This window comes from Sinocyclocheilus anshuiensis, unplaced genomic scaffold (genome assembly GCF_001515605.1).
Source record: "Sinocyclocheilus anshuiensis isolate Anshui unplaced genomic scaffold, SAMN03320099.WGS_v1.1 scaffold472, whole genome shotgun sequence".
Taxonomy (NCBI): Eukaryota; Metazoa; Chordata; class Actinopteri; order Cypriniformes; family Cyprinidae; genus Sinocyclocheilus; species Sinocyclocheilus anshuiensis.
In genome coordinates, this window is record NW_015557102.1 from 1,727,570 (window position 1) to 1,740,314 (window position 12,745).

A 12,745-nucleotide genomic window follows, 5' to 3' on the forward strand; every position below is an offset into this window, starting at 1 on the left:
CCTACTCCGGCAAACCATTAACATTCCTCGGCCACAACAAAGGAGCAGAGCCTCTGTTTGACTGATGTCTGCCGGCCTGTGGGGGAAAATTAGCTTGACATCTGGATTTTTGCTGCTGTTGTTTCAAATGAAAAATGCACAGTGCATCTTTTCATGTCTTGTACACATGGGGCCCTCACTAGAATGCACAACCTGCTTTATATAGCCTCCCTTATTTAATTGAAGTTTTTTTGTCGAGTATTATGGCTTTTAGTCACGTCCGTTAGCTTTGCAGCCATCTTGTATCAAACGTAGGCTTTTGAAATGCACACTTTCTCAGGGCAGTATGATGAAAGTGTTGTATGGTATAAATAATTTTATGTCACATTAACAGTATACCACGATCTAGTTATTACATGAAAAAATGGTCAGTGTATGGGGTCATTTATTTATTTATTTTTTGAGAAATAAATTACTTTTAAATACCTTTACATTCTTTAAAAAGTAAATAAAATTCATAAAAAGTGACAGTACAGACATTTTACATTTATACAAGAAATTCAAATAAATCCTGTTATTTTGAACTTTCCATTTATAAAAGTGAATCCTTTTTCTACAATATATTAAGCTCATAATAAGACTATTAATAAGAAAACTAATGTTTCATATTACCATTTTTACAGTTTTTGTATTTTTAATCAAATACAAAAAAAAGAGCATATGAGACTTTCAGAACTTAAAAAAAAATCTTACCGAAAACTTTTAAACGGTAGTGTATTAAATCAAGAATTTTTCACCTGCGATCTATTAATGAAATGTCTTTAATTTTCAATTTCTTTTTTCTTCTCTTTGGTAAAATAACAAGGTTTCCTTAATGAAGTCAAAATATAATTTTGTTGTCTTTGAAACATCCCATATAATTTTTCTCTTGCAATGAGATCATCATGTTTGGGGATCCATGGCATCAAAAAATTTGAAATAACTATTTTTGTCTCTTTTTGGATCAATTGTATGTAGTATTGTAGAGTACTATATATGCCACCATACCACTCAGCACTAGTCTTTCTCTTAAGGGAAAATGAAACCAAAGTTGATGACTCATCTTGTTTGCAGGGGCATGTACAATTGTGTAGATGGTTGACTTGTTCTGTAAAACTCTTCATTTGCTGATAGCATGTTTAGGTAAAATATCACATATATCTCGCATGACTTGAGTTACCATTTATATACAGATTACTGCATTCTTAGGCCTCATGGTTAGGACAGAAGACCCAAGGCAGGGTTCTGATTGATGGTTTCATTTTAGACTGTCATAATGAGTGTTTTGGTGTAGCATTGAATCGTTTTTATGTTTTGTGTTTGTAGGAGAAGGAGATGAGACGCCAACAGGCTGTTATTCTCAAGCACCAGGTCAGTCACCACTCTCATAAATAATAGGTCTCATAATGGCCATTTATATAGTAGTAGTGATTTTTGCTACAAAATGAAGGAGAAAGGGAGGCAAAGAGCATGTTTTTCTTGTAGAGTTCACAGTCACCATGTGAAATGCAGTGCATTATGGGTTAAAAAGTGTCCTTTAATAGATTTGTTCAGTCTATGCCCATGTAAGAAGTGGCGAGTCTCATGTGGTTCTGTCTTTTAACTTTCTGCTGTTTCTCTCTGGTTAATTTCCATGCTTTTTGGGAGTGGGATCTGTCTCTTTGGGGTTACAGGCTGAAGTTTTGAGTTTGTTTATTTTTTTTCTTTTCTTTTTAAATGACGCTGTGATTTTTTTTTCTGTCTCATAATACTCTGCCAACTCTCTCTCTCAGGAGATGGAGAGGCATAGACTAGATATGGTATGGGTATGTTTCATCTTCTGTACATCTAACACTCGCATCGTGAATCCTGGTTGTGATATGATGTCATAGCAGCACATTTTTAAATGTAGCACTGGCTGCTGTCAAAACTACATTTTCCTTCTGCATGGCTTTTCAAGCAAAAAAAAAGAGAACAAAAGAAAAAAACTGCATCGCCTACATCTGCTATGCGTGTCAGTGAGCGAAAACCGGCTTTGATGCAGCAGGCCTGTGCCTTGTTTGTGTATGTGTGTGTGTGTAAGGGTGAGTGTGTGTGTGTGTGTGTGTGTGTGTGTGTGTGTGTATGGAGCCTGTTGAGTACATACTCTCATTGGTGGAAAGTGCCACACACCCTCATTCCACGTGTAAATTCACCCCAATATTGTGTAGTATCATTATCGCTGTGAAAATGTGAGTGTTGGTGTGTATGTATGTTGTGGCAGACTCTTTGTCAAGATGTTGCATTTGCACTGTGCTGATTGTCCTGCCTGTGAGGTCATCAGTACAGGTCAAAGGTCATTGTGCCTGACCAATGAGAGAATTTGAGGAAACTCACACTTCTCTCTGCTGTACATTCCATGCCATCTATGGGTCAGATATGAAGATTTCACACTAATTGGCTTTGTCCTTAAAGTCAACATGAGACTGCATTCACAACCCATTTTGCTTCCTTAATGTGATATTTTTCAGAGTAAAATATTTAACAAATTTGTGCAGCACTTAATTTTCCACTTCATTCCGTTATGAATTGATTGGATTGTAAAAAAGTGGACATTCCATACCAGAATGGAGCCAAACCTGAACGCAAGTTTGCTAAAAAATGAATCAATATTTTGCCTATTAGTTAGAGGTGCCCTCTGTAATTTTTAGGAATTACAGATAAAGAAATGAATAAAGAAATACTTTTTATAAATATATATTTAAAAATCATGTACACTCACATAAGATAAAGACTCTGGTCATATCAGTAATGCAATAAAATTTATAAAGGGATAGTGAAAAAGTGAAAGTGAAGTGACGTGTGGAATTTGTGCTCTGTATTTAACCCATCCAAGTGCACACACACAGTAGTGAACGCACACACACACACACCCGGAGGTGGTAGGTGGAAGAGAGCGCTGGTTATTCACTCCCCCCACCTACAATTCCTGCCGGACCTGAGACTGGAACCCGCAACCTTTGGGTTACAAGTCCAACTCTCTAACCATTAGGGCACGACTGCCCCCACACTAAAATGAAAATTCCGTCATTCATTAATTACTCACCCTCATGTTGTTCCAAACCTGTAAGGCCTTTGTTCATCTTCGGAACACAAAATAAGATATTTTTGATGAAATCCAAGAGCTTTCTGACCCTGCATAGACAACAATGCAACTGACATGTTCAAGGCCCAGAAAGGTAGTAAGGACATTTCATAGATTTCATCAAAAATATCTTAATTTGTTAATCTTAGTAAGTTCTTACGGGTTTGAAACAACATGAGGGTGAGTAATTAATGACAGAATTTTCATTTTTGGGTGAACTATCCCTTTAGCACCCTTGTTTTTAAACGATTTAATTTGTAGCTCTTTTAAGTCTGACTGCAAAGTGGTATCGGTAACTGAAACTCACGTGATGCTACATCCACACCACTAGATGTCAGTATGAATCCAAGACATTGGTAGCGCAACATAAACAACAAATTACTGAATGCACATTTAACATTATCCAACAGTCTGTGAGTTCTAGGTAATCTTAGCCATAAATTAGTTATTTGCCAGTTTTACATTTTAAAGAAAGATACTCCGTAAGACCTGAAAAGTGTATTAAGAAAGTAAATAGGGTCAATTATGATTTCATGTTGACTTTAAATTCATAATAACAGTGACATATCAACATGCTTCACTGTAAGGACAGGACATTGAGGCTGAGGGAAATCTGATGTATTTTCCCTCGTTAGCTTGTAACAGTAGCTACGCTAATCTAACTCAAGATGCACCAACAGCTTTCCTCCTCTGACCTGCCCATTACATCTGTGGCTTTTCTTTTCGCTCTTTTGTTCCAGTCTGATCAGCTGTAACACATGTTTTTGTGGCTGCCTCATCCTGGCCATAGCAATGTGTCCATTCTACACCTACTTTTTTCTTTCTCTCTCTCTTTCTGTGCAACATGCTAAACCACGCTGATCAGTTTTATCGTCTGTCTCTGGCTTTTATATTTTATTTGTTTTCTCTGTGTGGATCTGTATGCTCTGCTTTCCTCCACTGAACGATGGAATCATTCTGTCTTTTCAGGAGAGGGAGAGGAGGAGACAGCACGTTATGCTAATGAAAGCTGTGGAGGCTCGGAAAAAAGCTGAGGTGTGAAAAACGAAATAAATAAATAACGGAACACTGTCCTTCACCACTCCGCTCTCCTCTCTGCACCTCAAGGCTTTCTCACGTCACATCTACCTGCTCTGCTACATTCCCTGAATGTGCTTCACCAAATAATTTTGATGTAGTTTGATAAAGTACCCTAAACATTCCTCATTCTTCAAAACAAAGTTTTCTTGTAGAACATAATACCCTAATGTCAAACAAGCCTGATGTGGCATCCAACTGGTTAGTAAAGTCTTTCTTCCACCCCGCAGGAGCGCGAACGCCTCAGGCAAGAGAAACGTGATGAGAAACGCCTCAACAAGGAGCGGAAAATGGAGCTCCGGAGGCTGGAGCTGGAGATGATCCGTGAGATGAAGAAACCCAATGAAGACATGTGTTTGACAGATCACAAGGTAATGGAACTGGATATTGGACAAATTTTGCATCGTTTAAAAATCAACTTTAACAATCATTTATGAACCCTTTATAAAAAACCCTTGTTTTTGTAAGATTAGCTTTTTATTGATGAGTCATTAACATAAAGACTCATCCAATCAGAACTCTTGGAGGTATGATGTCATACACTTATCCTAATCTTATCAAAGCACTTCACAGTGAATTCACCTGAGACAGAATACTGCCACCTAGTGGTAATAAACATAGCGTTTTGATGAAAGTTAGCAGCCTTGAATCTTAGACCAGGAGTTTTCAAACTTTTTGATGCTTATGAACTTAAATTTTGTGAAAGACCTCATTCTTAAAATATAATGGCTACTGCATAATTTCATGTATAAAGACTAATTTTTACAGTGTGAAAAATTATTATTGTTATACTGTACAGACAACATGTTTCCATAATTAAGTAAGTGGCTTTTATATTGTAACTGTACTAAAGACAAAAAAATTATTATATCATTATCTAAAGCAGGGGTTTGTGATGGAACTGCAGGGGGTTCATGAGTTGATGAAAAGCTTAATTATATCTTATGTAAAATTAAAATAAATAAATGGGGCTGCGCAATAATTGCGATATAGCTTAGTGTGATTATCAAGTGATTAATGCAATTTACTTAACTGATAGTAATAATCTGATGTGCTGCGTGTTTCAGAGTAAAGCATGCAGTGCATGTAATTATTATAATTATGAAGTTCATTTTTTATTTTACAGTGCAATTGTAATTTACAGCAGTAATGTATTTTTGACTTCATTTTTTATAATTAGAGCTACTATTGCTACTGCTACTATTAATTATTATTATTATTATAACACCTAAGATCTGTTTTTTTACTTAAGTAAATTGTTTTTATATTAATTTTTATTTATTATATATTTATTGATCTGAGTTAGAAACATCCTGGCTTGGACAATAGGCAGTAAGGTGAAAGGCCACTCATAAACAAACAAACAAATATACAAATAAATAAATAAATATTTACATGCTTACAACGGCGTCTGTAATGGAATGAGAAGGGAATGTTGAATCACATGAACTAAATCAGCTTGAAAGACATTTCTTTTGCATGATTTAAGCAAAAGAAGCAGACTTGATACTATTCTTGTCAGATTGCATTGCTCATTTGAAACATGATGTTTACAAACATTTTGTCTCACTTGTTTCTCTATATTTCTCTGTCCCTCTATAGCCCCTTCCTGAGATTCCTCGTATCCATGGTCTGGTTCTTCCCGGGAGTGTGTTTGCGGACTGCCTGATGGTGGTGCAGTTCCTGCGGAGCTTTGGGAAGGTCCTGGGCGTGGATCCCTCAGAATTGCCCACTCTGGGTATACTGCAGGAGGGACTGCTCAACCTGGGCAACAGCATGGGGCAAGTGCAGGACCTGTTGGTCCGGCTACTCTCGTCTGCTGTGTCCGACCCAGGATTGCCTCAAGGACACAGGGTGAGGAGGAAATGCCTGGAGATTACTTCAGTGTGATTGTCAATAGCAATAAGTGTACTTTCAGGCCTGTTTACACCTGCTATTAACATCTGTCTCAAGTGACCCGCTCACAAGTGCTCAGCAGAGACACATTTCTGTTTACATCTGGTATTAACATGCGCCTCCTGTGAGTGCTTGTGATCAAATTTAATCGAGGAAAGGGTCTCTGGTTTAATGAACACATAAATCACTTACTAAGTCAGTGTGCCACTGCATATGTATGATCTGTCTATCTTTGGTTAAAAGGGTTAGCAGAATTGCAACTGTTCCCTTTTCTCCATCAGGCTAAGTCTATCTTGGGTGACCACCTGACCAATGTGGGTCTGAATCGGGACAATGTGTCTGAGGTTTTGCAGCTGTACATGGAGGCTCAGTGCTCTCAGACTGAGCTAGCTAATCTTACTCTGAGTCTGAGGACCAAAGCCTTTCAGGCCCACACGCCGGCTCAGAAAGCCGCTGTCCTGGCCTTCCTGGTAAATGAGCTGTCCTGCAGTAAAAGCGTGGTCAGGTAAGAAACAATAAATTCCACTTATGTTTTCAGAGTTCAGCTGCAGTGATTCTTGATGACATGATTGATGTTTACATTAGTACAGAGCACAACTCTTATACAAGATGGCGTTTTTTTAGTTATCACAATATATACATTACAGCACAATTTTTCAACCTTGATACAATAATACATAAAGAACAGTTAACCGATTTTTGTCAAAAATTAAAAGTTGTTTTTATATATGCATAGACCATTAACTGAATAACATGTTAACAAGACCTTTTAAAATGAAGCAAATAAATATTTTTACTTCAAACAAACAATATATTTTTTGAGAAATATGTCACATGCCTTTTAACATTAATTCAAAATCAACTAATTACACCTATGCAAGACATTCTCAAACTTAAATGATTCATGTTTGGACTAGAGATTACATTATAAAAGCGATACATGCTTATAATCTGTCAGGCCTGCCTGGGCAATATGAAATATGCACCTTGAAATAATAGGGCATAAAGAGGCAGTGGAGAGGTCACACAGTGTGACGGTCACAGAGCTCTTAAGACTTAATGCATATGAACACAGGAACCTCAACTGCTTGGGTTCATCATGTGACATTATTACACATGTATATCTGGAATTTACCGGGGTTATTATCATTACCTAAAACTATTAAAACATTATTTTATAAAAAAAGAAGCTGAAATAACATAAAATAACAAAAAATATAAATGGTTGATTGAAATACTTAAACCTAATAAAAATTGAAAATTAAGTTAAAGCACTACAATTAGTAACTGGGAATAAAAACTAAAAAAGGAAAAATTAAACCTTAATACTAATATATTTTTAATATATAGTTTTTGTAGTATAAAAAATGAAAAAGCACATAAACCTAATAAAAATTTAAATTCATTTTAACAATTATTAAACTAAATAATTAAATTAATAGTTATAATACTAAAATAATACTGGTATCTACAGAAGTATAAAACTGTGTGTTTTTGCAGTGAGATCGACAAAAGCCTGGAGCACATGAACGTGCTGAGGAAGGACGAGTGTATTGTGGAGGGCAAATTGAAGAAGTGAGTATCAATATTTATGCCTGATTTATACAAACATAATGGCTGTATTTCAGGACTTCTCTTCCTAGAGACAGCATTTTCAGCTATAATAGATGTTCAAACATTCTTACTAGGCATTAAACACAACCAATGTTTCCCTTTACTGACAGTAATAGCTGTGCATTGAATGCACATATCTTAGTTTTGTCACGAACTAATCAGAATTTCTGCGTATGTTCATGCAGAATGAAAACAATCTACGCTAAACGGACAGGGAAACGTGAAGCAATCACCGGAGGGGAGGAGCCTCAGGCTGCGGGCGTCTCCGCCATTGGTCACAAGCGCAAGAGGAAGGCTGGGGATAGTGATGACGATGATGATGAAGATGAGGACAGTGAGGATGCAGGGGATGAAGATGAAGATGAGGAGGAGGAAGAGGCTAAAAAGGGAAAAAAGGTGGAGACGTGTGATGAGGTAAAAGGCTGTCATTTTGAGTGCAGTTTCATACATTACATTTCATTACTTTAACTTTATTTAGCAGACGTTTTTATATTGATTGAGCCTGAATATGTGTGTGTGTGTGTGTGTGTGTGTGTGTCAGGATGAGGGAGACCCAGCCACAAGTGTTGAAGAGCTGGAGAAACAGATTGAGAAGTTATCAAAGGTAAATTCAGATGTCATAATTTATGGCTGCATGATTTGGGGAATTTTTTTTTCTTCCCCCTGATAAAATTTGTGATAGCAATTTAAAATGTTTGGTTGTTTTTTTTGTGTTTTTTTGTGTTTTATGAAGGTCCAGGTTTACTGTGGTTGTTTTTAGGGCCATGCAATTTTGTAATTATATATCAATATAACTATAAAATATAAATAATGAAAATTATATTTTAATTATTATATTTATTATAATAATTATATTATTAATAATAGTACTAAATAAAAATATGAAACAAAATAAGAAATATTACTATTGTGTTATTTCATTTTAAAAAACAAGTATATAAGAAAAATAGTACTACTACTACTAATAAGGATAATAATTACAAGTAGAAATGTACAACTTATATTTATGTTTTAAACATTAAACCATCAAGTTTTTATTTTGGAAGAAAAACGCAGGGAGCTCGTATAGCTTCTCATTTGCTGAAAACAGTTTATATGTTTATAATATGGTTGGCACATATTGTGTCTTAAATGCGCATTATAAACGACCATTATAAACGATGGAAATGAGCCGCTTCGAGACACTGAAAACACCAGATCATGAGCTGCTAGCGTGTAAATGAACACAGTGCCACACTTCACTCTGAAACACGCAGTGCATATATTTATTTACATAAATTGCAGACTTTGTGATTTTATAATTGCACAAATCCATATTGTAATTTCAATTAATTGTGCTGCCCTATTATAATTACATATATAGTCCCACAAAAATGTGTATTTCTGTGTGAGTACAGCAGCAAAACCTGATCCGTCGGAAGCTGTTTGAGTCGTCTCATGCCCTGCGGTCCATGTCGTACGGGCAGGACCGGTACCGCCGCAGATACTGGGTCCTCCCGCAGTGTGGAGGAGTTTACATAGAGGGGTTAGAGAGTGGAGGTGAGTCTGTCTGCCCATCCGTCCATCCATAAATGCATTTGCATACAGCCACACCATTAATTTTACACTAATTATGTTTTCCTTCTGTCTCTCAAGTAGGGGTCGAGGAGTTGGAGAAAGAGCGTGAGAGGCTGAGAAACTTTCCAGTGCGGGTCAAAGAGGAGCCTAAGGAGGAAGTTCTGCAGCATCATCATCAGCATGACGAGATACAGGGGGCTGTGAAGGAGGAGGAGAAGCCCATCGATCCTGATCACGAGGCAAATAAAGAGATGCGCTCCTCCCCGCTAAAAGACCAGCAGGAAACAGAGGTTGCGACCACGCCCCCTCAACCTCCAGAGCTCCGCCCCTCACAAAGCCCTCAGTGTCAGGAACTGCCTCGCACACCTGTTGGGGCCAAGGGGCTCTGCCACACCCACAACGGCTGCCCGGCAACAGTCGCTATGGAAACTACATCAGCATCATCTCCAGCTCACTCTCCAACTACCTCCAAGCTGACAGAGGCCAGCAGCCCGAGCGCAGAGCACACAATCCCTCCTCCTCTGCAGCTGGGCATCCCTGCACACTTCCTGCAGCCGCAGCATCTGGCGCAGACTCAGCTCCTGGCCAACGACCAGCTGCTCAAAGTCCTCAGCGAGCGCAGCGGGCACTGGTTTAGCCTGCTGCCTCGCTCGCCCTGCGACGACACCTCCCTCCTCCAGCCGTCGGCACACCCGCAGTCCTCACCCAGCAGCAACACCGCCAGCACACGGCCCAAAACTCCACCTCCACCATCTACCTCCTCTCCGCACCATCACCTGCTTCCCCTTTCTGCGTCTGCAAGCCCTCCGAACCCCTCACCTGGTGGGATCAGCAACCTCAGTTTGCAGGTAATTACCCATCCTACTTGAAATATATATTTCATATTTACAGTGATAAAATTTGTGATAGCAATTTAAAATGTTTGGTTGTTTTTTTTGTGTTTTTTTGTGTTTTATGAAGGTCCAGGTTTACTGTGGTTGTTTTTAGGGCCATGCAATTTTGTAATTATATATCAATATAACTATAAAATATAAATAATGAAAATTATATTTTAATTATTATATTTATTATAATAATTATATTATTAATAATAGTACTAAATAAAAATATGAAACAAAATAAGAAATATTACTATTGTGTTATTTCATTTTAAAAAACAAGTATATAAGAAAAATAGTACTACTACTACTAATAAGGATAATAATTACAAGTAGAAATGTACAACTTATATTTATGTTTTAAACATTAAACCATCAAGTTTTTATTTTGGAAGAAAAACGCAGGGAGCTCGTATAGCTTCTCATTTGCTGAAAACAGTTTATATGTTTATAATATGGTTGGCACATATTGTGTCTTAAATGCGCATTATAAACGACCATTATAAACGATGGAAATGAGCCGCTTCGAGACACTGAAAACACCAGATCATGAGCTGCTAGCGTGTAAATGAACACAGTGCCACACTTCACTCTGAAACACGCAGTGCATATATTTATTTACATAAATTGCAGACTTTGTGATTTTATAATTGCACAAATCCATATTGTAATTTCAATTAATTGTGCTGCCCTATTATAATTACATATATAGTCCCACAAAAATGTGTATTTCTGTGTGAGTACAGCAGCAAAACCTGATCCGTCGGAAGCTGTTTGAGTCGTCTCATGCCCTGCGGTCCATGTCGTACGGGCAGGACCGGTACCGCCGCAGATACTGGGTCCTCCCGCAGTGTGGAGGAGTTTACATAGAGGGGTTAGAGAGTGGAGGTGAGTCTGTCTGCCCATCCGTCCATCCATAAATGCATTTGCATACAGCCACACCATTAATTTTACACTAATTATGTTTTCCTTCTGTCTCTCAAGTAGGGGTCGAGGAGTTGGAGAAAGAGCGTGAGAGGCTGAGAAACTTTCCAGTGCGGGTCAAAGAGGAGCCTAAGGAGGAAGTTCTGCAGCATCATCATCAGCATGACGAGATACAGGGGGCTGTGAAGGAGGAGGAGAAGCCCATCGATCCTGATCACGAGGCAAATAAAGAGATGCGCTCCTCCCCGCTAAAAGACCAGCAGGAAACAGAGGTTGCGACCACGCCCCCTCAACCTCCAGAGCTCCGCCCCTCACAAAGCCCTCAGTGTCAGGAACTGCCTCGCACACCTGTTGGGGCCAAGGGGCTCTGCCACACCCACAACGGCTGCCCGGCAACAGTCGCTATGGAAACTACATCAGCATCATCTCCAGCTCACTCTCCAACTACCTCCAAGCTGACAGAGGCCAGCAGCCCGAGCGCAGAGCACACAATCCCTCCTCCTCTGCAGCTGGGCATCCCTGCACACTTCCTGCAGCCGCAGCATCTGGCGCAGACTCAGCTCCTGGCCAACGACCAGCTGCTCAAAGTCCTCAGCGAGCGCAGCGGGCACTGGTTTAGCCTGCTGCCTCGCTCGCCCTGCGACGACACCTCCCTCCTCCAGCCGTCGGCACACCCGCAGTCCTCACCCAGCAGCAACACCGCCAGCACACGGCCCAAAACTCCACCTCCACCATCTACCTCCTCTCCGCACCATCACCTGCTTCCCCTTTCTGCGTCTGCAAGCCCTCCGAACCCCTCACCTGGTGGGATCAGCAACCTCAGTTTGCAGGTAATTACCCATCCTACTTGAAATATATATTTCATATTTACAGTGTCCAACATGATAAAGTGACAAGCAATAAATCTCTTTCAAGTTAATTAGCACTTTTGTCCTAACCAAGATATTTTGTAGTTGTTTGCATTCTATTTCTTTCACATTACTTTAGGTCACTCTGCACACAGTGATATCTAAATGGTTCAAAGTCTTGCTTCACATGGCTATATGAAATATGCCTAAGTGTGGTGATGATGTGAATGTTCGAACATGTTCTGATTGGTTGTGATTGTTAAATGTTGCACTAAATTGAAAATCTGAAACCAAAAATTCTGAAACTAAAATACAATATATTTAAAAAAGCTATCAAATTGATGTTATAATAAACATACAGTTAACTGATTGATGTTCTTTCTTTAACATACAGACAGAAATTTAATATTGTTTAAATTAATTGACTGTATTATAAAAAGTTGTGTCACTTGTGTCACTGATCAAAGTAATGTAGCTTTAAACAAACTCAAGTCAGAATTAAATTAGAAAAATTATTAGATATTGAAAACATTATGCATCTGAAAGTTAAAAAAGTCTTTATAAAATAGTCTTTTTAAATATTTCTTCTAAATTGTGTGGCTTAAATCTAAATAAATGGCTCTCACCTTTATGAAGGCCCTCCATTGTTCACAACAATATTCAAACGCCCCTTGACTGTTCCAGTTATTCATGATTTACTGGATAAATATTAAGTATAAGTATATAAAAAAAAATTTAAAATTAAAATAAAATATATATATATAAAATGTATGTATGTATGTATATATATATATATATATATATATATATGTGTGTGAAGATATATGTAT

General features: G+C 38.2%; 1 protein-coding gene across 1 annotated transcript in view; it reads left to right on the forward strand.

Moving 5' to 3' along the window:
• LOC107677545 (bromodomain adjacent to zinc finger domain protein 2B-like) overlaps positions 1–12,745 on the forward strand; it is an 82,215-nt gene that overhangs the window by 63,860 nt on the left and 5,610 nt on the right. Inside the window, exons 19-29 of the mRNA XM_016472473.1 lie at positions 1,345–1,389; positions 1,791–1,823; positions 4,091–4,156; positions 4,429–4,569; positions 5,801–6,052; positions 6,376–6,599; positions 7,595–7,669; positions 7,894–8,122; positions 8,250–8,312; positions 9,106–9,247; positions 9,344–10,113. Of these exons, the coding sequence (XP_016327959.1) occupies positions 1,345–1,389; positions 1,791–1,823; positions 4,091–4,156; positions 4,429–4,569; positions 5,801–6,052; positions 6,376–6,599; positions 7,595–7,669; positions 7,894–8,122; positions 8,250–8,312; positions 9,106–9,247; positions 9,344–10,113 (2,040 nt within the window). The remainder of the gene's footprint in view (positions 1–1,344; positions 1,390–1,790; positions 1,824–4,090; positions 4,157–4,428; positions 4,570–5,800; positions 6,053–6,375; positions 6,600–7,594; positions 7,670–7,893; positions 8,123–8,249; positions 8,313–9,105; positions 9,248–9,343; positions 10,114–12,745) is intronic.